The sequence below is a fragment of the Peromyscus leucopus genome, chromosome 4 (assembly GCF_004664715.2).
Source record: "Peromyscus leucopus breed LL Stock chromosome 4, UCI_PerLeu_2.1, whole genome shotgun sequence".
Taxonomy (NCBI): domain Eukaryota; kingdom Metazoa; phylum Chordata; class Mammalia; order Rodentia; family Cricetidae; genus Peromyscus; species Peromyscus leucopus.
Window position 1 is genome coordinate 151,176,402 of NC_051066.1, and position 24,410 is coordinate 151,200,811.

The 24,410-nt window shown below is 55.1% G+C and overlaps 1 protein-coding gene and 1 non-coding gene across 2 annotated transcripts; one reads left to right on the forward strand and one right to left on the reverse strand.

Moving 5' to 3' along the window:
• On the reverse strand, positions 1-22,445 carry LOC114692668 (plasmanylethanolamine desaturase). The gene is made up of 6 exons (XM_028868576.2): positions 22,275-22,445; positions 14,355-14,474; positions 3,488-3,579; positions 2,760-2,904; positions 1,501-1,713; positions 1-959 (listed from the first exon to the last, which is right to left on the reverse strand). The coding sequence occupies exons 1-6, from the start codon at positions 22,396-22,398 to the stop codon at positions 838-840; spliced, it is 816 nt and encodes a 271-aa protein (XP_028724409.1). The 5' UTR covers positions 22,399-22,445; the 3' UTR covers positions 1-837.
• LOC114692717 lies at positions 16,161-16,295 on the forward strand. Its single transcript, XR_003734459.1, has one exon. It is a non-coding gene; the product is annotated as a small nucleolar RNA U109 (small nucleolar RNA).
• Positions 22,446-24,410: the final 1,965 nt, after the last annotated feature.

Below are 24,410 nucleotides of genomic sequence, written 5' to 3' on the forward strand. Positions count from 1 at the left end.
TTAAGGAGACTCTTCCTTTGTTATAAATATATTATATACATCCAAAACATGACATTAAAATATTACTCCATGTTACAGAAAGGTATTAAGGCTTTCTATTATTTACATGACAAGCAAGCACCTTTAAAAAAAAAAACCCAAAATAAAAAAGCCCTAATCTTCCTTCCTCCTCCGACACACTGGCCAGAGGGACAGTGTCCCTCCCCAGACCACCAAGCCCTTCACAAGAGCTGCGCCCTGTGAAGATGTCTTCGTACTGAAGACCTCGGATGTGGCTGGACACGTGGACAGAACTGGAGTGTGTGTGGTGGGGGAGTATCCGTATGTGGGCAGGGGATTCTGGCCTCTCCCTGCCAGCAGCCCTCTGACCAGTGCCCAGCTCTGCCTCCCCTGGATGGCAGCTGGAGTGGTCTGCCCACCTAGGCCCCCGGGGGTCGGTCTGCAGGGCTGAGGGAGGACCGTGATGCAGGGACATTTAAATGTCCTGGAGGCTCTCTGGATTACCGGGGCCAGACCAAGGGAGTCAGCGACCCCCATACCAGTGAGGGCCATGGCAGGGGGTGGGCATGCAGGGCAGGTGTGCAGGGCGGGGCTGGCCACCAGGCTGGGGCTCCCCTTCTGCAGTCAGGCTTGGCCTTGGGGCAGCTCAATGGCCAGGAAGGCCCAAGGGAAGAAAAGAGGAGGAAATGAAAACTCGGTGTCTCAAGTATTCTGTGGGGTGCCTGGGCCCAGCCCAGGGGACTCTTCTTCACTGGAGGGGCAGCGCAAAGAGGCTGGAATTTGGCAGATGGCTTCAGTTCAGGCTGGGAAAGGCTGGCGACCAGGCAGCTGGACACACTACTTGACCTTCTGGGCCCACTTCATGTCGTCCGCCCGAGGCTTCTCACCCGTCAGGCCCTGGATGAGGTCCTCCAAGCGACGCCAGAAGCCTACCACCTCTAGGGGGTAGTTGAGCCAGCCTGCAGCAGACACAGGGGGTTAAGTGAGGAGAGAGCCGGCCTGCCTGGGGTGGGGTCCTCAGGAGACAGGTGAAGAAGGTGGGGTACAGGGACCTCCCACGAGAGGGGCCCAGGGCACTCCCCCAACCACTGTTTTGTTTTGTTTTCTGAGACAGGGTTTCTCTGTGTAGCCCTGGATGTCCTAGAGCTCATTCTGTAGACCAGGCTGGCCTCAAAATCAGAGATCCACCTGCCTCTGTGCTGGGATTAAAGGTGTGCTCCACCTGGCAGTCACAAGGGCAGTCTGTTTTGTTCACTGCTGCTAGATCCTAAGCCCGGGGCAGAAAATAAGCCCGAGGAAATTGTCTGCTGGCTGGGTGAGAATCTGCTGTCACAACAGCCTGAAGTAAGGAAGGGACTTTGGTGTGTTCATGACCCCATCCTCAGCACCTAGAGCTCCCGGGACACAGCAGGTACTCAATAAATGTGCATTCTCAGAATACTGGTCAGGCCAAGGTTGCATGCCCCCTACCCTCCTGACTCTGGGGATGGTACCACGAACCTGTGGTGATACAGAAGTAGGTCTCATGGGGCGCCACATGGTGGATGCGATGGTGTTTCCGTGGCAGAATCACGTGCCAGTCCTGCAGGACGGTGACCCAGTAGGGCAGCCCCAAATACGTGTGTGACCATTTGTGGATCTGGTTGGTGAAGGTGCCAAAGATGATCAGGCAGAAAACGAAGCATTCCCAGGGGTACAGCTGCTCCAGGGTCTCTGCAGGGTGAGGGCGAGGGCATGGGCAACGGGCATGGCTCAGGCCAGTGCAGCTGCCCCACTGGCCAGCCAGCTCCTGTACCAGGTGGCACCCAGCCCCCACCCCCTCAGACTCCAACTGGGGCTGGGTTCTGATGCCTGCTGACACTTGTGGGTTGTGTGAGCTTGGGGCAGGGCTCTGGGTCAGGTTCCCTGAAGTAGGACCTGAGGACACGCATGTATTCAAGGGAGTGTCTCTTGAGGAAAGACTCCTTCAGAGCCAGGGACGCAGGGCAGAGTCTGGAACAGGGATTTCGTCTCCCTTGGGCCCTGTGGGCTTCTAGGGCGTCAACGGCTCCACAAAGTTCACTTTGGAAAGAAGCAAAGTCGGGGACCTTCTGAAGGCCTTCACTTGCTGGCTTCCGGCTCATGGGATGGGGGGGGGGGGAGTGGTTCTCTGGAGAAGGGGCTGCCGGGGAGACTGTCAGCAGGGGTGGGGCCCCGCAGCTCCTCAGCCCTGCCTGTGGGCAGACTCTCCGCCCTCTCAAAGGGGAGTGTCACCAGCTCTCAGACAGATGTGGCCTTGCCTTCCCTGATGCCCAGCGGTGAGCTGGCCAGCTTTGGGATTCCTTCAGAAAAGGGCATCGCTTGGCCTCAGCTCCCGGTCCCTACTTTTGTCTTTTTATTTGGGTGCCGGGCTCGAACCCAGGGTCTGGGCATGGCAGGCTAACTCTCGGCTGTTGGTCCCACCCCAGTGCTCACAGTGCACACTTTTCTTTAAATAATACAACGGGGGGGGGGGGGGGGGCGCGGCTAGCAGTGACTCATGGGAGTGTGTCGAATGAGCAGCTCCATGGGGAGGTGGGAAGGAGGCCCGGGGGCCACATTACCAGAGAGTGCTCCGAGAGAAGTCGGGAATGTGGTCTTATGCTAAATACCCAACTTTTACAGGCACCCTACTAACAGAGAATGCCTTCAATGACGCAGGTGACCACACATCCCCTGGAGGCTCCCAGGAGCCTCTGCCCCTGATGCCTCCTCTAAGAAACCCCGGCTCCAAGTCTCACCTGGGCTCTGGGTTTGGAACTTGTAGGCCATGTTCAGCAGCGGCAGGAGCGTCACCAGGCAGTTGTCACCATTGGTCTCAATGAAGTCATGCCTCGTGATGGCTGTGGGGTCGATGTGGTGCTCCCGGAATGGCCGGATGAAGGCCTGGGGTGGACAGAGGATAGGTGGTCTCCTGTCAGTCAAAGGCAGCCCGTGCCCTGAAGACCCCAGACACACTGCCAGGCTGGCTTGTCCCTGGCACAGACCTGCCTGGGCCGAGGTCTGGAGGGCTGTAGTGCAAGATGGCTTCCAACACTGGTGGAAACCTTCCCCAATCCTTCTGGGCCTCAGTCTCCGCACCCATACTGTGAGGGCCTTGGAGACAATATACACCCTGGAGCCGGTGAAGAGGCCTTACATAAACAAAGGGGACCCTGTCTACCTGTTGCTCAAGCCTCTGCTTCTGGAAGCAGCCTTCCGTATCTCAGTTCATTCTGCTAAATGGAGCCTGCTTTGAGTGAGCACAGACGGCCCAATTGACAGCTTAAAATCCGAACATGGGAGACTAAGCCAGGTCCCGGCTCAGGGCAGACTCCCTGAGTTCCCTGACCACCCATCTGACATCTGTGCTGCCACCAACCACAGGGACCCTCAGACCAGTCTAGGAGGGCATGAAGCACTGGCTCAGGCAACCCAGGCTCTGACAGGAAGGGGACTAACTCATGGTCACACAACCTGGCATACGCACCTTCCCCACAATGGGCAGATCCACAGAGCCCCATGTATCGGCACCCCAATGTACCAGGCCGGACAGGAAGTCAGCAACGAGAGCCCCGGCAACTGTGGGCAACAAGAGTGTGAGCCAGCGCAGGGACATGCAGAGACATCCCGACCCTCCCATCAGCGGCCAGTCCTCCACTCACTCTCTCGCTTACTCATTCATTCATTTATACGGGAGGGACATGTTGTAGAATATTATTTTAAGGTGTGTTACTTTTATTTATGTTGCATTTGTTTAACTCTGTGAAGCTGTGTGACTGTGCCTGTCTAAAACACCTGATGGTCTAATAAAGAGCTGAACGACCAATAGCAAGGCAGGAGAGAGAAGAAATAGAAGGAGAAATCTGGGAAGGGGTATTGAAAAGGAGGAGGACCCTAGGGGCCAGTCACCCAGTTACACAGCAAGCCACGGAGTAAGTAAGATTACAGAACAGAAAAAGCCCAGAGGCGAAAAGATAAGACAGGATAATTTAAAGTTAAGGAAAGCGTCAAGAAACTAAGCCAAGCTAAGGCCAGGCATTCACAATTAATAAGCCTCGGTGTGTGATTTATTTGGGAGCTGGGTGTCAGGTCCCCCAACCAAAGAGTAAAATACTAACAACAGGGAAGCATCCGCACCCCTTCCCAGTGGACAGAGAGACTCAGCATTAACACTCCTGGCCCTGGTCACACAGAGCAGACTCACCCGCTGAGAGTCTAGAGAGACTACACTGGGCATGCTCAGAGCAGACTATTTCTGTAGGGGAGGTGGGCGGTGGGTCTCTCTCCACCCACTGCAGCTCACTGGGCTGTGATGAGCTGCATAAACACCTTCCAGCTGAGCTGCCTAGAATCCCAGCACTTGGGAGGCTGAGGCAGGAGGATCCAGAGTTTAAGGCTAGCCTGGGCTACACCAAACAAAAGTAATACCTCACTGGCAAACAGGTATCTGTCCCACCTTCCCCACCTAGCTTTTATCAGCAGTGGACTCCATCCTTTGGGATTTTCCTCTGTTTGCTCTCAATCTGCTCAGAACCAGCCTGGGGTATCCGGTGAGACCAACGACATCACCACAGGCCTTAGATCTGGAACGCACTCCCACCTCCATCACGCATGAGCTGTGACATCATACATGCTGCTTAACATCTGTGTCCCAGCTGCCTCTTGTAAGGCGGGAGTGGGGAGGGCGATAAAGAATGCAGTGGTGACTGTTTACCGAGCACAGTCACAGCAGGACCCTGTCTGCGGGTCTCAGTGAATCCTTTCCCTGTTAGCTGGAGAAGCAACGGGCCCAGGTCAAACACACAGCAAGTGGTACAGCTCTTAGCCTGCCTTGAGAGCCAAATCTGGATCCATGTACATATGGGGAAACTGAGGCAGCAGAGTGACCAGCCGTGCCCCCCACCATTCTCCCCTCGCTTCCTGCAGCTTCTTGTCCTCTGAGCCTTTGCCCCATTGCTCCTCTCTGCCTGGAACATTCTCCTTTTCTAGGACGCAACGCAGCGGCTCGCTCTCCTCCTCACTGCTTAGAGTCCCCCCTCCGTCCCCTCCCTAAGACCCAGACTCACTGGGACATCATCTCCTGCCTCCATCCAGCTCTCATCACGCTCCTCCACGCACACCTGTCCTCTGCCATTTTTTATGGTCAGCTCTGGGCTGGCGCTGTGGGCTCTGGGCTGGATCTTGGCTCTGAGACAGCCAAGGGCTCAAGGATGCACGAGGTGCGGTGCTTTGGCTGAGGTACACACTGTGGTCCACACACAGCCCACTGAGACAGTCTTTGAAAACCCGCTGGGCACCAAGCTCAAAGGCCAGAGCTGCACGGACCCACAATGGCAGCTGGGAATGCGGATCTGTGCAGGCTTGTGCCCTCCCCTCCGCCTCCCTGTACTCAGTTTCTCACTGTGGACTGCTTGTCTGAGGCACCGTTGCAATGGTGTCCTCAGACTCTTTCTTGTTAACAAGGACCAAGGCCTTGGGGTACTGTGCAGACTGCAGGAAAACCCCTGGATACCTCCATGGAGAGTGAGGCCATGACCCAGGGGACAGAAGTAAGGGTGCAGGTCACTGTGGGAATGGAATTCTAATGTCTGAATCTGTTTAAAGGCAGCAGCTAAGGGTAGGTCTTCAGAAGCTAGGGGTATCTGTCCATCTACCTATCGCTCTATCCACAAATCCACCTACCCATCTCCCCACCCATGTATCCATCCACCTACCTGCCTAATGTCTATTCACTGTCCATTATCACCCCATTTACCCATCTATTGCTCATCTATCTACTCACCCATCTAAGCACAGGGCGGTGTGTGTGTGTGTGTGGGGGGGGACATTGTGCATGTGGCGGCAGGGGGTGTGGGGGGGGGGGGGGGTGGTTAGCACAAAGTCACACAGGCATTTGCAAGTTCCTGTGGCAGAGTGTATGGGAGGCCAAGGATGTGCAGAGCAGCTGTGCGGGCTGGCATGGAGAAGCCAGAGGAAAGAAAGGTGCCATTGCCCGGTGCTAGTGGTCTTGCTGCTCGGTGGAGGCATGGTGGCAGGCGGAGGACCTGCTGCTCCCCTGCATCCCTGTCAGCCTGGGGCAATACTGAAGCACCTACTGTGTACTATGAACGGTGTCTTAGAGTTCCACATCAGGACCCACAGGAAGAGGGTGCCTCAGAGGGCGTGGCTTGAACATCTGAGACCTCAAAGCCCACTCCCTAGTGACACACCTCCTCCAACAAAGCCACACCTAACAGTGCCACTTCCTCCGGGCTTGTGGAGGCCATTTTTATTCAAACCACCACATTCTACCCCCGGGCCCCCATAAGCTTGTAACAATATCATAATGCAAAATGCTTTTAGTCCAACTTCAACAGTCCCCATAGTCTGTCTCAACCCTGTTTTAAAGTCCAAAGTCTCTTCTGAGATTCATGCAATCAATCTCTTAACTGTAATCCCCTGAAAAATCAAAATAAAAAGGCAGATCACATACTTCCAACATACAATGGCACAGGATATACATTACCATTCCACAAGGGTGGAAAGGGAGCATAGTGAGGAAATACTGGACAAAAACAAGACCAAAAACCAGCTGGGCAAACTCCAAACTACATCTCCATGTCTGACTTCAAAGCACATGTCAGATCTCCAACTCCTTTCAACTCTGCTGACTGCAACACACTTCTTTCTTGGGTGTTCCACTCCCTGTTAGCAGCCCTCCTCAGCAGATTCTTCTTCCATCTCCAACATCTTGGGGTCTCCAAGGCAATCCAGGCTTCACCTTTACAGCTTCACACAATGGCCTCTCTAGGCCTCCATTCAGGGACATCCCTGATGTTTGCCTGGCCTCAGCAGCTTTCCTTAGTCTCAGAGGAAGATTCCACAACCACTTTATTGTATCCTTATGGCCGAAGCTGCCAAGTTCTGCAGCTTGCTGGGGCTGGAACATGGCCTCCTTGTTCAGCTACATGTTCACCAGCTTTCTGTTTCCGCTGGTTTCCTTCACTGCCTAAGCCTGGCTGCTTGGGAACTCGCTCTGTAGACCAGACTGGCCTCAAGCTCAGAGATGCACCTGCCTGTCACTAGAGTGCTGGGATAAAGATGTGCACGGCCACACCCAGCCCCAAGCTTTTCTTTAACCCCTTTTCAGAAGTGGAAGTTTAGCTGGGTGAGATCTTGTCCTGGGTCACCACTCCCTGTATTTCATTTAGTAATCTGTTAATCTCCTTGAACACAGGATTCAGCTCCATTCCACTTCCTGGTCCCCCTTTCTCCTTGAACCATACATTTTGTGTTTTTCCTTGCTCAGCTTGATCCTTTTCATTATAAATCTTCATTAGAGTTGACACTAGTAACCACACCACAGAGTCAATACTAGGCTGTTTTGAGATTTCCTCTGCCAAGGGAATTAATCCAAAACTCTTCATTTTTAGCCTTAGGCAGACTTTTTAGATGGCAAAAAGCAGCCACACTCTTCACTGAAATATCACAAGAATGGCCTCTAGGCCACATAAAACCTCTTGAGCCAGGTCCTCACCGTTCAAATCACCCCCAGCACCACTGTCTTGCAGGCTCCTACTAGGATGGTCCATTAAGCAGCGCTTAAAGCAGTCCACTGCTTTCCTAACCTAAAGTCCCAAAGTCCATATTCCTTCAAAGAAAAGCACGGTCCGGCCTATCACAGCAATACCCGAGTCCCTGGTACCAACTTCTGCCTTAGGGTTCTATCACTGTGAATACATCATGACCACAGCAACTCTTATAAAGGAAAACATGTAATTGGGGCTGGCTTACAGAACAGAGGTTTAGTCCACTATCATCATGGCGGGAAGCATGGAGGCAGAGATGGTGCTGGAGAGGTCGCTGAGACGTCTACATCTGGATCCACAGGCAACAGGAAGAGCCTGCCATACTGGGTGTGGCTTGAGCAGTTGAGACATCAAAACCGGCCCCTAGTAACAAACCTCCTCCAACAAGGCCACACCTCCCAAGAGTGCCACTCCCCGTGGACCTACGGGGCCATTTTTATTCAAACCACCACAACCGGTGTGGACACATTGCCTCTGAGCAAGAGAAGGTTGGCGGGAGGGGGGTGGGTGTGCTGTGCCTCTAACCCGTTTGCCGCGCCTCTTGCCTCCTTTGGGCTCAGCATCCTTACTTGCTTCGTGACAGCGACTGTGGTGTCGCTCCAGAGGCCTGTCTCGGTGTCATTAGTCAAAGAAGATTTAAACACTGTCTTCATGACAAACTGTTGTGGAGAACACTGGATGCTTGTGGGTGTAGCATGGTAGGGAGCCAGAGTGCAGATACGACAACTTCTTCCCTCCCCAGCTGTGGCTCACATCTGGTTATAACTGCACCAACCTGCACACACTGCAGTGCAGGCTTATGTGGCCAAGGCCTCCTCAAGGCTGCACCTCTGACCATTCAAGGTCACCGCGTGGCCTCTGCTCCATGTGGAGTCTAAGGGTCAGTAAACCTTCTATACAGAGCTAGACATGAAGGCTGTCAGGTTCTGTGACCACAGTCTCTGCTGCTACAGCTCAACCCTGCCAACAACCCTGCCAACATCACAGGGCAGCCACAGGCAATGTGTCAGCACACGGGGTGGGGGGTGGGTGGGTATGGTATTCCCACAATACCTTGTTTGCAAGTCTCTGGGGTTCCCCTTGCTTCAATGGGGTAGCTCATGCGGTGTCATTCATGTGTCATGTGCACTGACCATTTCCCCTCTTGCAGATGAGTACTGCTCTCTCATCGGGTGGAACGCACAGATCCCTCCACTGGACTATTACTGAACTCTAGCTGCACTGCTCACTCATGGAGAAGCCTGTGTGCTCAGATTCCTCCATTGCTTCAGCTGAAGATGGCAGAGACATTGTATTTTTGAGACAGAGACTCATCTAGCCCTGGCTGGCCTTGAACAACTTCTTCTTCTTCTCTTCTTCTTCTTCTTCTTCTTCTTCTTCTCCTCCTCCTCCTCCTCCTCCTCCTCCTCTTCTTCTTCTTCTTCTTTTTTTTTTTTTTTTTTTTTTTTTTTTTTTTTTTTTTTTTTTTTTTTTTTTTTCTTCTTCTTCTTCTTTTTTTGGTTTTTCAAGACAGGGTTTCTCTGTGTAGCTTTGCGCCTTTCCTGGAACTCGCTTTGGAGACCAGGCTGGCCTCCAACTCACAGAGATCCGCCTGGCTCTGCCTCCCGAGTGCTGGGATTAAAGGCGTGCGCCACCACCGCCTGGCCTTTTTTTTTTTTTAAATGATTTATTTACTTTTATGTTCATTGGTATTGTGCCTATATGTATATCTGTGGGAGGGTATCAAATACTCTGGAGCTGGAGTTACAGGCAGTTGTGAGCTGCCACATCAGTGCTGGAAATTGAACCTGGGTCCTCTGGAAGAGCAGACAGTGCTCTTAACCACTGAGCTATCTCTCCAGCCCCTGGCCTTGAACTTCTGATCCTCCAGTCTCAACCTGTCAAGTACTGGGTGCAACCACACCCAGACAGGCACTGATGCTGGGATTCCTATGTGGCTCTCTATGTACTGAAGCTGACCTCTGTGTGCACACAAAGGTGCAGCTGTGGCTAGTCTATCAGGCTAGCTTGCCCTCGGGATCCCATTTCCACTTTGTAAGGGCTGGGATTACAGGCAGGCTGGTGCTGGGATTTGAACTCTGATCCTCACACTTATACAGCAAGCACTTTATCCACTGAACCATCTTTCCAGCCTCCAGACCGACACTTTATTTTCTTTCTTTTTTTGAGACAGGGTCTTACCACTTAGCTAGCCTGGAGCTTGCTATGCAGACCAAGCTGGCTTCAAACTCAGAGATCCTCCTGCCTCTGCCTTCCAAGTGTTGGGATTAAAGGTGTGACATATCTCAAAAATGATTTTTCCCCCTTTTGTCTTTGTTTTTGTGGTTGACACTTTTGGTTTTAAACCGGAGCACACCAGACTTCTATGTTTCTCCTCCGTTAATCCCTGTGGGCCAAGGCCAGGCTCGAGGGGTTAAGCTCCTTCTCCTTAACTGTCCTCGGCAGTTAATCCTCTGTGATCAGAACGCGGTGGAACAGTATTAGAAAGTCAGGACAGGGCGGCCTTCAGGAGCCTCTCTCATGGATCCGGCGCTGTCGAGGGAACGTGCACTGTGCGGCCTCACTCACATTTAAGTTCAGGCTGAGACTGCCCAGAAGTGTTCCCCAGAGCAGGACAAAGTGACCTCACAGTGGCAAGTCACACTGACCTGCTCTGCTGATGCTCAAAGGACCCTCAAGAGCACTGCCACCTCAGACCCTGCGTCATCCTAGGTCATTCCAACCAGTGGCCCCCAATCAGCCAAGACCGCTGGTGTGGAGCCAGAGGAAGGCACTTTGCCTGTGCAAGGGCCCCAGTTCCACCCCAGCATCACTCAAACGCAAAGCAAGAGGCCAGCTGTGCCGGCGCACCTCTGGAACCCCAGCATGCAGGAGGCAGAGGCTGGAGGGCCAGGAGTTCCAGTCCAGTCTTGGCTACACAGTGAATTCAGAGCTAGGCTGGGTCATGGCTGAGAAACTATCAGTGGTCCTAAATGAGGGCTATGACATGTAACCAGACTGTGGTAGCCTGAGATGGGACCCTAGGACAGGAAAGGGACACCGGCTAAGAAACCAAAGTCACATGGCCACCGGGAGAGTACCAGGATAGCAGCCCCACTGGGCACTAGCCTGCTTCCTTCCACAGTTCTGGTAAATCTAAATTGGCCTAAAAAAAAATGACTGCTGGACTATAGCTCGGCTGGCAGCGTATTTAAGTCACACGCACAAAGCCCTGGATTCCCCTGGGTTGATCCCGATACTGCAGAAGCAGCCACCAAGTAACCCTAGAAGATAAAGCAGGGAGATCAGGAGTTCAAGGTCATCTCCAACCACACAGAGCAAGACTAGCCTGGGCTACGTGACCCTGTCTCAAAAACAAAGAGAACCATCCACTAAAACAGTGTAATCTCCCTTCATGTCCAGTGATAGGCCCAATCACCCCTGACCTGCCAGAGGGTGATGGAGGCTGAAGCTGGCAGGGAAGGACTGTCTGAGGTCACCCGTGGAGGGGGCAAGAGGTCCGCACTCAGCTTCACGTCCAGGTCTGGGAAGTGGGGAGTCACACAGGACTCATGTCCCTTGACTAGCAGAAGCTAGCCAAACAGGCGCAAGGGTATAGCCTCTAGCGGCAGCTGCCTGGAGTCTGAGCCTTTCGTCCCCGGGAGCCTCGGTCTTACCATCACGTGGCACTCGGGGACAAGGCTCTGGACTGATGTCAGGAATAATCTGAGGGAGACTATTCCTTCCCACCACATGAGGAAACTGGTAGCTGTTTCTAGGGTACCCATTCCAGGCCACCCAGTTGTCTATGAGGCTCCTTTAATGGGGGCAGGGTGGCAAACCCAGGCATACAGAAGTCTCTTTGTTCCGGTCTTGGTGATGGCTGGCGGCTGGCTCACCCAGGGAGCGGCTTCGGCCTGGTCACCACCCTTCCCTGTAGACACTGGGAAGGGGACAAGCATGGCTTTACCCAGTGACAGCAGCGTGAAGGCTGGGTGGGGGTGAGGCCAACACACTGTGTAGACACAGACCCTGAGCGTCTCCATCATCTAGGCTCAGTTCAATCCAGAAGGCTTAAGCAGCATGACCTCCTGACCTCGGTGCTGATCCGTACCTTCCTCCATCGCCAAGCTGCTCCTTCTAGGACTCACTGCAGCTCCAAGTGTGCTGAACTCCCTCCCAAAGGACAAGCAGCTTGTTCTTCAGTCACCACACACTGTCCTTGCCACAGGCACCAGGGGCCTTGAGTCAGGTCTCTTCGCTGTACCTTTAGGCCAGCCTTCTCTGCCTCAGTTCTCTGCCTTCTCTGCTGTCCTCAGTTCCCCCCATCCCCATGCTCTACCCTGTACCTACTCCTGCTCTCCAGCCAAGGTCTCCCCCAGGCTGCTCTCCTCTGCCACCCGCTCATGTCTTGGGAGGAACCTGGAATTAATCCCTGACCCCACCACCGGCCCCACAGCAGCCTGACTGTGCATGGAGGTCAACTGCACAGCTCCTCTGAGCTTAGGAAACCCATCACCATCTGCTCCCTGGCTCCCAGCACCAGAAATCATCTCCCCAGGGGAAGTTCACCAGTGACTCCCCACAGATAAACCCACTGTCCAGACCATAGCTCCCAAGGTCCTGTACCACTTGCCCATCCACATCAATGAACTGCTGCCAGGCCGCTCTGACACCAGCCTCAGGGCCCTTGCACGTGCGTTCTACCCCAGGTACAAGCCTCCTCTGGCATCTCCTTCCCCTGGGCTGTAGCAACCGCGACCTCATCTTGATAAACATTGCATCACACAAGCCCGGCTTCACCCACTGGAAACCTTTCAGCTTGAGTTCTGATTTCCGGTGCTGCCTGGGGCATTGGGAACCGTTGAAGAGACAGGAAGAAGCTGGCACCGTGCCCTAGGCGGCAGCTACCCAGTGTTAACAGACAAATCAGGACGGCTATTTAAATCGATTGAGGGTTGTGCAAACACCGCTATCAGGGGATTACTCGCCCTTATCAGCCCAGAAGCCGGTGCAATGGGAGAGCTGGTCACATCGGCCGTGAAGATGAGGCCGGACGCTGAGGAACTCAGGTCCCAGGCAGGGAAGGGAGAGGGGGCGGCCTGCCTGACAACACACAGCTGGGCCTACTACAGAGTGTCCACCCACCATTGGCCAGGGTGTGGCCAGAGAGCCTAGGTGAGGGCCAGCGGGCAGAGGCCAATGCTGGAATCTTCTGTTCAGTACTGCTCCCAGGAGTGGAGGCCTTTGCTCTGCACAATATTGCTCCCAGGGAAGTGGCCAGCTCAGGGAGTGACCCAGCAGGCCACTGGGTCTGTCAGCCTGAGCAGGGGCTGAGGTAGCCTTGGTCAGTGGTTTAGCAGGCAATGCTGCCCCCACGCCTCTCCCCAGTCACCAGCCCTCTCAGCAGAGTCCCAGGAGGCCACAGCGCCACAGCCTCCATGTTTATGACCAGCCGGGCCAGCCAAGGCTGGAGGAGCCGCCCAACTCTGGGGTAGGGGCTCCTGTGAGGAGGGATTAGGAAACTCCTGCAGGTGGGGTCTAGGCCCCCCAGCACAGAGCGGACTAACCTCTCCCCTGTGATAGCTCTGCCCTAGACTGAGAGATGCCTTGATTAGCGGCCTGCACACTATTGGCTTAGGCAGACAGAATGCTTATAATGAGATTGTGGAAGCAAAACCTGAGGGTGAACCAAGGGTGCCATGGCCCCCTGACCAGTCCCGGAGCTCAGCAAATGGAGAGAAGACACACCTGAGCCAGAGGGCTGGAAAGGAGGGAGACCCAGCCAGCTGGAGCCCGGGATGTAGCTGGACATCACAGCCATGCGTGCGTCAGCAACAGGACATCCAGACACTTTGCAGGTTTCTCCTCAGAGCCTCCAGTTTCTCATCAAGAGGATGAGCCTCAGGCCCTACGCCTGGCCAGAGAAACACCAGGACTTCCTAGCACAGTGCCCCATTCCAGGCTCAATACTTGGAATTCACTCACTGAGTTCTGGGCAGCTGCCACGAACCAGGCCTTGTGTCTGAGGTTGGCGATACAGCAGTGGATAACACAGGAAAAACAATCTGACTTCCAAACTGAGGGAGCTCCAGCAGGGTCGGGGAATCAGTGTGTTTGAGGCAGGGTCTCACTTCGTAACCCTGGCTGGCCTGGGTTCACAGAGGTCCTCCTCAGCTTCCCAAGTACTGAGATTAAAGGCCAGCACCACCACACTCAAGGAGGGCTGTTTTTGAGGGGCCATCACAGAGGGCCTAAGCATGTGGCCTCTAAGTAGATGTTGGGGATCAAATGTGTGGTGTTCTGTGAAGGGCTCCGGGCACATTGAACAGCTTGTACAAGGGCCCTGAGGTAACAGTGGTGTGTGTGTGTGTGTGTGTGTGTGTGTGTGGTGTGTGCTAAGAGTGTGTGGCCAGTGTGGCTGAACAGTGACAAGTAGGGAATGCTGAGGTTGGGGCTGTCAAATGGCCACCATCGAATCAGGACACGGAGCAGGGCAGTGGGAGGCCTGGAAAACAGCTGGGAGGAGAGTGGGGGAGGGGCGGCCGAATTCTAGAAGTATGCTCAAAGAAGACTGCTGAGGGCGGAATGTAACAGACAGGAACTGGGGGCGCTGTCATGGTGCTGGGACTGGGATGCTCTAAGATGAGCAGGTGGGACTCTCATAGCTTGTCCTTGACGCAGGACCACCCCGCGCACTCACAGCACACACAGTGCACACACACACACACACACACACACACACACACACACACACACGCTCCCGTGCACAAAGGCGAGCAAACTCCAGAGGGACCCTGCACTCACCAACACCGAGGATGACGAGGGGTGTGTGCTCCCAGCGGGCCAGCAGCAGGAGGTGAACCGAGTTGTGGGCGATGAGGCTGAAACACAGGATGACAGAACACCACTCCTGGAGGCGCTTGCCTGTGGAGAGAGGAGGACCGAGTGAGCACAGGCTGTGGGGATCTTCAGGGGGGGTTGGCGTGCACTGTGCCAAGCGCTCCCATCCATCCATTTCACCGACAGCACCAGAGGCCCAGAAAAAAAGCAAAAGCAGGACACTGGACACAGGGTGCGTGCCCGAGTCTGGGCCTGCACGTGCCAATTCTTTACAGATAGGACTGGGCTTGCTGGGGACTCCTGCAGGAACTTGAATGACCTCCTTGCATTTTAACAGAAGTTTCCTGGCACCATGTTTCCAGGTTGGTGACTAGGTAGAGGCCATGGCCAGCCTCTGATCCCTCAACCCAGGGACGCCCAGAGCCTGCCCAGCCTCCACGAAACAGGACACAGGCCATTGGCCTCAGGGTCAAAGAAGAAGAGGGTGTTGAGTCACAGAATAGGTATTGGGGACATTAGGCCCTTCCAGGGTTGGCACCTGGATGCCTACAGCCAGGCAGGAGCGTGACCTTCCCCACCCTACAAGGCTGCAGCAGGTGACCGAGGAGGCACCAGACCTGAGGACTCGGGTGTGAGCATTCCACTAAATGCAGTCACAGTTTATAGAAACGCAAGCTTAGACAAGCTTGTCATTCTTGTGGCTTTGGTGGAGGTGTTAAAACTCTGGACATCGGCAGAGCATTCACGGCCTGGGGATGAGCCAGAATCGGCCCATTCATGGCCTTCTGTTGCCCAGGTACAGAAAAGCAATGTGCTGCTGGCGGGATCAATAAAGAAAAGAGGCTGGTGAGATGGCTCGGCCGGCCAGAAACGGAGCTTGCCACCAAGTGCGATCACCTGAGGTCAGTCCCTGGGCCCCACACGGCAGGGGGAACTGACTCCTGAGAATCGTCCTCTGTACTACAACATGTACCACACGCACACACCCACTAAACAAGGAGGAAATACGCGTAAACGTTTTCTAAAAGAGAAGAAAACACAAAGGACAGGAGTGTTGCTCAGGAGCGGAGCACTAGGATGTTTGAGCCGCTAGGCTTATGTTTGGCATCAGACAAAAACACAAAGGGACAGCAAGATGGTTCAGGAGGTAAAGGCGTCTGCTGCCAGGCCTGATGACCCCAGTTCAGTCCCTGGGACCCACATAATGAAAGGGGGAACCAACTCCCACGAGTGTCCTCTGATCGTCACAACACGCACTATGGCACACATACACACACTAAATAAATAAATGTCAGAAAAAATGTAAAGAAAGCCTCTAGACCACCCGAGACTGCCTTTCCATGTATTCCCTTTGGTATACTGCATCGAATTATTTTTATTTATTTATTTTTTTTTTGTTTTTCGAGACAGGGTTTCTCTGCGTAGCTTTGCGCCTGTCCTGGATCTCACTCTGTAGCCCAGGCTGGCCTCGAACTCACAGAGATCCGCCTGGCTCTACCTCCCAAGTGCTGGGATTAAAGGCGTGCGCCACCACTGCCCGGCGAGTTATTTTCTTTTGACAACTAATTTTGAAATTTTTTTAAAAAAAGAAATAAAAACACCATGTGAGCGGCAAGCCTTATGTCTGTTTCCCTGGCAGCTGGTCCCAGAGGCTGGAGACCCTTATGTTGACAATGTGACTACTGTCGGTCATAGTAGCATCAACCGAGCAATTGCCAGGCACCAAGGACCTGCCCAGAAGCAGAGGTGTGGACAAGAAGATGGAGGGTCTTGCACGTGGACATGTCTGCTCCTCTTTTCTTTGGGAGTAGGAATGTATCCCTAACATGCTACGCTGATTAAGGGGTTATCAGGGCTACCAGCCTTACAGGAGAGGTTGAGTAGTAGTATATTTCTCCTACATTACACACACACAAAAAAAACCAAAACAGGGTCAGAAGTCACGGAGGCAGCCCAGGTCAGCTCAGCGGGCCAGCCAGAGGGACGCTGTGGTCTCCTCTCATCCACCCACCGCCCTGCTCGGATGCCCCTGCGTTCTCTCTTCTCTTGTTCTCTACCACGCCATCGTCCTGATGGAGGCCCCTGATGGGGTCAGCGAAGGCCCATGCCAGGCCTGCTGCCCCTCCCTGCTCCTGCAGACCAGAGTCTAGACACCTCTACCACCCTCCTCCTGCTCAGTGATCCTGACATCCCTCCACCCCCAGGGCTACAGCCCTACCTGAACGTGAACTCAGGGTATGTCTAGCGCCCTCACCAGGGCCCTGCACTCAGTTGGTGTTCAATGAATGCTCGTGGAGTGAACAGTCTAATTGCAAACCGTAGACCATGTCTCCAAGTCCTATGCTTAGCACTACATAGGATGCAAAGATTAGGCTCCATCGGGGTCCACACAGCAGCCAGCTGCTCCCGATGGCTGGAACCGGAGCTAAAGCAGCTGTCCCCAGAAAAGGCTAATGTTGGGGGAAGGGACCTCAAGGGTCACACACCCTTTGCTCATATACAGAAGAGGACCCAAGGCCAAGGAAGGGCAAGGCACCCAGAGGTCACAGGAGCAGATCTGGGTCCAGGGATTCCAGTCCTTCCCAACTGTGCCATCTGAGCTCTGCTTAGAGTCACGGCCTGCCTGTCTCTTCCAGTTCCTTTGTTCATATACAGAAGAGGACACCAAGGCCAAGGAAGGGCAAGGCCCCCAGAGGTCACAGGAGCAGATCTGGGTCCAGGGATTCCAGTCCTTCTCAACTGTGCCATCTGAGCTCTGCTTAGAGTCATGGCCTGCTTCCGGTTCCTGCCTGTGGGTAGGGCCCAGGACTGAGAAACAGGAAGCCCAGGGGTGGGGGAATGAACACAGGAGGAGACAAAGGACAGGTGACTCTCCTTGCCAACCTGCTTGGTTACCTGTAGGGATTGAGAGACAAAAGATGGGCAGTGTCACAGCCAAGGATTAGACTCAAACAATGCACTAAAACATTAACGAAAATGATGACAATGGCCAGTGTCCACTGATGGGAACCAGGTGTGGCTGCAAACAGAGCCTCTGGTCAGGTTTGCTCTTAGGTTTTAAAAACGTGATCTAGCCGGGTGGTGGTGGTGCACATCTTTAATCCCAGCACTCAGGAGGCAGAGCCAGGGGGATCTCTGCGAGTTCAATGCCAGCCTGGTCTACAGAGCGAGATCCAGGACAGGCACCAAAACTACACAGACAAACCCTGTCTCGAAAAGCCAAAAAAAGGGGGATCTAAACTTAAAACCACATACATCCCAGTTCTTGTTAGCCCTGAGGACACAGGGCTGTCACTACAGTCATGGGTTCCAGGTTCCCCAGCTGCTTTCAGGGCTGTCTGGCTGGCCTCTGTGGTCATGAGTTTTGGAACCCAAAGTGAGACTCGGCCAAGGAAACTGAGGTACAGAGTTGGATGTGGGTCCTTGCCTGGAAACGGTTAGATCTGGGCTCACAGCTCCTGAGCTGGTCATTTCTCACCTTGTTGGGCAGAATGGCCCTGAAATCTGAGTATTTCTCTTTAAACTTTGGACCTGGGTCCAACTGCAGATGGACCTCAGTTCTGATCTACAAAAGCATGTACAACATGTTAACATGCTGCCAGCACCTCACACCACCCCTGGGAGAGCCAGGACGGTCTTCGCAGTGCCAGGGAAACCAAATAAGTGTCTAAAGTCATGGCTAGGCCATCAGCCTGGCAGGCCCATAAAACAGTCAACTTTACAAATAGGCAGGCTATTTGGGAGTTGGGGAGGCCTTTACTCAGGAATCAGGGGGTCCTGGGGGTGCTTTACTCAGGACTCAGGTGTCCCAACCTCCGCCTTAGAGCCTGTCCCTGGCCTGGAGTGGTAGGTGCAGATAATCTAGGCCAAAGTGCAACAGTGACTGGCCTCCTGCTGGCCTGGGTCCCCCCTGCTGGCCTGGGTCCCCCCTGCTGGCCTGGGTGCCCCCCTGCTGGCCTGGGTGCCCCCCTGCTGGCCTGGGTGCCCCCCTGCTGGCCTGGGTGCCCCCCTGCTGGCCTGGGTGCCCCCCTGCTGGCCTGGGTGCCCCCCTGCTGGCCTGGGTGCCCCCCTGCTGGCCTGGGTGCCCATGAGGTGGGGACGGAGCCTGGGAGAGGAGGAAGACCCACCTACTTCACAGGGCAAACTGAGCACCCCTGCCTCTTCCTGCCTGCCCCAAACAACCTACACTTGTGCTGGCCTCTGGCCACCAGGAGATCCTGTGCACCACAGAGAGCGGACAAGAGGGACAGAGAAGACAGGACCAGACACAGGGACAAATGGGCTGAGGAAGCAGACACCAGGGACACACAAAGATAAGACCCAGAGGGAGAAAGACGAGGGAGAAAGCCAGACCAAGCGAGGACAGAGAGAGCTCAGCCCAGTGCGGTGGGGCCAGGCCTGGCCAGCGACATCGAACAGTGGCCCCATGCCCCAGAGCTATGGCTTAAGGCAGACCTCAGGCCTACAGGCCAGGCCACTGGGCACTTCCAGAGCAGAGGGCACTCCCAGCTGCCCCGGCTGGTGGACAGACGGTTGGATCCAGCACCCCTCAGGCCCTGTCATCTTTCCAGTTCGGCACCTGTGAAGTGGCTCACGTGGCAGGTTGCAGCCGGCACCTCTGAGAGCTGCCATCTTGGCCAAGTAGGTGGGAGGGAGGATCCGGCAAGGCCACTAGGCTCCTTTCAAACGCGGGCTTTTGGCTCATCGCTGGGAAATCCAAACCCACAGAGGCGCACTGCTCAAGACCTTCAGTGGCTGCAACACCGCACAGGTTAAGAGCTCAGCCCAGTGCCCGAGCCCCAGCAGTGACGTCACTGTGGTCACTATTGCCTCACTCCTGACCACCCCCTTCTATCCCACCCACCCTGTCCACAAACAGGCTCGACTGCTGTCCTGGCACTTCTGGCTCACTTACACAGCCAAGGTGAAAGAAAACCAGCAAACAGGAGACGCACCCACTTCATCTCTGTCCCGGTGCCGCCGGTGACCCACACAAGAGCAGGGCGGGTTACCATCCTAAGCCTCTCCACAGACATGGACAAGGTGGTCCTGGGGTGTCATGGGTTCCCCGAAAGCCAGCCTTTCTACTGCGGTGACAGCAGCCTAACCCCAAACAGGACTGGCGTTTCAAGACATGAGAGCCTGTGGGGAAAATGCCTACACAAGTCAGTCTCCAATAAACGCCATCTTTGTTAATTTACCACTACCAGCTGCCAAAAGACGACAAACCACCTTCGGCCCCAGGAATCTCAATAACTCAGTCCCGGGACCCTGGGGCGGCTTATTGTGTTCCAGCCCACAGGTTCCTCGTGCTCCTCGGCTGTGCCAGGCACACTCCCACCTCAGGGCCTTTGCACTTGTTCTCTGGACCTCACACTCTCTCAGATCCCTCCTGCTCTTCCCCTCTTCAGCTGGTCCAACGCTGTCCTTTCAGTGATGGCTGATGCGGCCGCTCTGCATGCCACCGTCTCCCTAATACCTCCCCTGCCACTTCTGCTTCACAGCCCTTGTGGCCCCGTTTCCCTTATGTCGGGGCTCATCGCCTGTCTCCCCAACCCAGACGACGGTTCAAGTCCTGCCTGCTGCTCTGCCGTCAGGGCTGAGAACAGAGACTGGAATGAATATAATATCAGTAGGTGCCCAACATACATCAAGCCTGTTCTCTCTGTTTACAGGTCAGGTCCAGAGGGTCAAGGTACCTCTGAGGCCACAGGGCTCAGGGGACAGAGACAGACAGAGGGAGACCTACTGAAGTTGGAGGAACCAGTTCGACCAGTCTCTCCCTCTCTTTCCAGGTCAGGGGAGAAGGCCTTGACTGAGGGTTTGGGGCCCCCAGAGGCTGTCTGAAGCCTTGGGCTTCTGTACACTATTCTAGAACAGCAACCAAGGACTGATACAGAATCATGAAGGAGGGGTGAGAGGTGGCCTGCAGGGGGAAGAGGAAACAATTGGAACCAGCAGAACGGAGGCTGTGAGGACAGCCCAGCCAGAGGCACTCTGGATCCCTCCTCTCCCTTCTTAGGTCCTAGGCCTGAGGACCAGCAAGACAAAGCTTGCTCCAAGCTCAGAGAAGGGAAGAGGGCCAGGTGAATCACAGGGACCGCCTATTGTACACAGGGCTTAGTGCGACACAGTGAGTGTCCTTACAGTGGGTGATTGGGTGATCGTTGTGACGCTGAAGAAGAGAGACTTCACCTTGCCTGTGGGGGAAGAAAGGAAACCCAGGCTGGGGAGTGAGGAGGCTTGGCCCAGGCCAGGCAGCTAACCACTATGAATGCCACCAGACTCCCCAAGGAGAGCAGGTCCAGAGGCTGGCTGTTTGTGTGGGCCACGAACCCAGCAGAACAGACCAAGCACCCAAGACAAGCTGGAAAACCATACATACAGACTGGAAATGCAAGACTGGGGCAGCCCTTAGGGAACCTAGGACCCAAAGAGGAGAGGCAAATGGCCCTCCGTCACATGCTACTTATAGTTAAAAAAGCACCAAACTCATGCCAGCCAGGGCACGAAGCCAAGGGAGTAGTGGCCTCAGCCCCACCCTGGCCAGGGCTCTGCCCTGGAGCTGCCCAGCCAAAGGAGGCAGAACGCCGGACAACAAAGCCGACTCATGGAGACACCCCAGCAGAGGTGCCTCAGGCTGTGACTCTGGAGTGAACAGGCATTTCCTCAACCCCTGGGGACACCCAGTCGGAGAGTGGAATTCCTGAGGCGCGCTGGGGAACAGGATGGAGCCAGAGCGTGTTAGGTAGGGTAAAAGCATGGCTAAGAGCAAAGAAACCAGAGAGCCTGGCCTTGAGGAAAGGGGTAGAGCAAGGGCAAGGGGCTCTGGGTTGTGATAAGGGATGGGGAACCAGGGTATCCCACAAAGTCCTAAGTGGCTAGTGTGTGGGTGTGAGAGAGGACAGAGCCAGACGGGAACTCAATAGGGTCTGAGTAGCTACCCAGAACCTCCCAGGAAGAGGTGAAGGCTTGGTCCCAATGGGAAAGGCAAAGTTTACGGCAGCTACTGAAGCAGGGACCATGGTAGGGCTTGGGGGAAGAGCTCCTGGCATACTCTGCAGTTGAGATCCAAACTGGGGGCCTCGCAGCTGGAGGGCTGATAGTCCCAGATTGGGGGTGGGCCAGTGCAACCCAGGGCCCTAGCTAAAATGCACAAGGTGCAGAATCACAACGTGTGTTGGGGGCTGGGGGGAAGACCTAGGACATCATGTGAGTTTAGGTCGCTAAGGACAGGGCCTAGTGGCTGAGGAGCTGTCTGAGGCTTGGCTGCCTGAGAACCGGAAGCCTTGGAAAGGGTCCTGGGCACACAAGGAAGGCCACGGTGAGGTTCCTAAGCTGCCCAAGGTGCCCTGGGGCTAGGACTCCGGATGTGCATTTGCAATGAGGCTGTTCCTCAATCTAGGGACGTCTCTGCAGCCCCAGTGCCTCACGGTTCTGGGTAAGAAGGGGTCTGGGTGGGGTCGCTAGACCTGGGGTTGCTCTTTGCAAGTTGGAAGCCCCGGAGTTCCGCTTTGAAGGTGGAAGCTGGGGTTGGGATGGGGGGAGGGTTCGGATGGCGTGGGGTTCGGATCCAAGGGCGTCCAAATGGGCTGGAATTTGTATCTGAGTGGAATTCGGATCTTGGGAATTCTGGTGGGCTGGGGTTCGGATCCGGGGTAAGGGGCTCGGATGAGTTGGGGTTCAGGTCAGGGTGAGGTTCGAATAGGCTGAAGTTCTAATTCACAGGCTCCGGATGGGTTTGGGTTCGAATCCGAGCCTTCGAATGGATTGGAGTTCGGATCCGATGGGTTGAGGTCCGGGCGTTCAGACCGCCTGGGGTTCGGTCAGGGCGGGCCCGGCGCCGAGCACCCATCAGCCCGCAGGCCCGCCGCCCCGTCCTACCTGGCGAGTAGAGCGCCGCCAGCTCACGGGCACCGGCGTGCTGTGCGCCCCAGCGCCGGCTCTCCGCCGTCTCGTCTTCATCCAGCTCCGGCTGCCGGCCCGGCGCGTCCTCGGCGCCCGCCATGGCCCGTCGCCCGGCACGCCCGCTGCGCTCTGCCTGCGGCGGCGGCGGCGGCGGCGGCCGCGGAACCGCGGCGAGATCACGCCGCCCAATGACCAGCCGGCGCTGGGCGCGGCGACCGGGGCGGGGCCTCGGCGGGGCCGCGCGTCACAGCCAATCGAGACCTGCGCCCGCGCCGCGCCCGGCCAATCGCAGGCCGCCGAGCCGCAGCCAACCGCGGCGCCGTGGGGCGGGGTCGCAGCTGGACTCAGCTGGGCGCGGAGGGGAGGGTGGGTGTGCGCGTCCCCGCTGCGCCCCCGCGAGCCAGGCAGGACGCGCCCGTGCAATGGTCCACGACTTGACTTCTGCGCCCCGCGAAGCGCCCACTGAGTTCACGGCGGCCTCGGGACGCGCATTCGCGGGGAAGCTGCTCGCTGCGCGCACTAGGTTTCATTTCACTACTCAGGAGGGTCTCGCGTTCGAGGCCAGCCTGGGCTACATTGCAAGACTCAGTCGCAAAACAACTAGTGATACTGCCTGCTGAGAAGGCTGAGAACCCCCCCCCGCCCCCGCGCCATGACCACTTGCTGGGGTGCCCCCTCCTCCGGTCACTGTGACATCACCCTGACGCTTGTCAGCGCTTGTCATGGGTAACGTCTCCCTACCAGGAAAGGATCTGGAGGGCTCTGCCTGGGCCAACAGCTGGCAGATGTTAGAAGCTAAACGGGTTGAACGAATTTGGGCTCAGCAGACTGTCCTGTCTTTAGCACATCAACATTAAGAGAGCTGCAGGCTTATGTAAAGTCCTTAGAGCAAGATAAACAGCGTTTGCCCCGTGGGCTGCAGGACTGAGGTGCCCGGCAGAGGGGATATAAGATCTGAAGGATCTTTCCAAAGGCTCCATCTTCATACTGAGACTAAAGCTCCACCCCCACCCCCCCACCCTCCACCCCGTGCTCCTTCCCTGGGTGGTCTCTGTCCCTAGTCAGTTCCCAACTTCCTCCTTGCCTCCTTCAAATGCCTCCTCCCTCAAAGGAAGAGCCAGGCTGCCGCCCAAGTTCCTGCCGGTTCCGATGAAGCTGGTGGCCTGGCACCTTGTATTAACCGCACAATTAGATTTGGGGTGTCAGGGGTTTATTCTGACTTATTTAGGTAGGTGCTGGGTCTCAGACCCTCCCAAACTACACGGTATCCTATTAGCAAGCAGGCTGACGGTGCAGATTACCGCTGATTCAGGTGATCTCTGTGACCTGCAAGGCCAAGGAACCCTGAACTGTGTCACTGTTCTTTCAACTCATGAAGCACCAGCCTGGACCTACACAGAGTCTCTGATGTTTGCTAGAGATGGCTGGGGGAGGTTCCTTCCTGTAGTTTGTTTTGTGTGCACTGGTGGGAGTGTGTGTGCCATTTTACCATGGTGCCCGTGTGGAGTCAGAGGACAATTCTTGGGTTACTCCTTCAACCATGTGAGTCCCGGGGATTGAATTCAGGTCCTCAGATGTAGCAGCAGGTGTTGTGAGAAATGGCGTCCTGTAGGGTTTTGCACAGCAGAATGACAAGATCTGATTTACATTAATTTTTCAGGGAGGCAGTGGTGGCACCTCTAATCCCAGCAGTTAGATCTCTGAGTTTGAGGGCAGTCTGGTCTACTAGAACTCACTCTTGAGCTTACAGAGATGACAGCTTGCACCACACCTGCCTTTTATTTATTTATTGGTTGTTTGAGGCAGTGTTTCTCAGTGTAGCTTTATCTATTTTTAGACCAGGCTGGCCTTGAACTCACAGAGATCCACCTGCCTCTGCCTCCTGAGTACTGGGATCAAAGGTGTGCACCACCACTGCCTGGCTCTGGCTTTTTATTTTTTTAATAATTTATTTGTTTTTATTTTATGTGCATTAGTGTTCTGCCTGCATGTATGCCTGTGTGAGCATGTTGGATCCCCTGGGACTGGAGTTACAGTTTTGAGCTGCCATGTGGGTGCTGGGAATTGAACTTGGGTCCTCTGAAAGAGCAGACAGTGCTCTTAACCATTGAG

What these genes read in the sequence shown, in the direction of transcription:
- LOC114692668 (XM_028868576.2), bottom strand. Translation starts at nt 22,398, where the DNA reads ATGGCGGGCGCCGAGGACGCGCCGGGCCGGCAGCCGGAGCTGGATGAA. An exon ending in GGCGGCGCTCTACTCGCCAG is followed by an intron (nt 14,475 to 22,274) that starts GTAGGACGGGGC and finishes CTCTCTCCACAG; the next exon opens with GCAAGCGCCTCCAGGAGTGG. An exon ending in CCTCGTCATCCTCGGTGTTG is followed by an intron (nt 3,580 to 14,354) that starts GTGAGTGCAGGG and finishes TGTTGCCCACAG; the next exon opens with TTGCCGGGGCTCTCGTTGCT.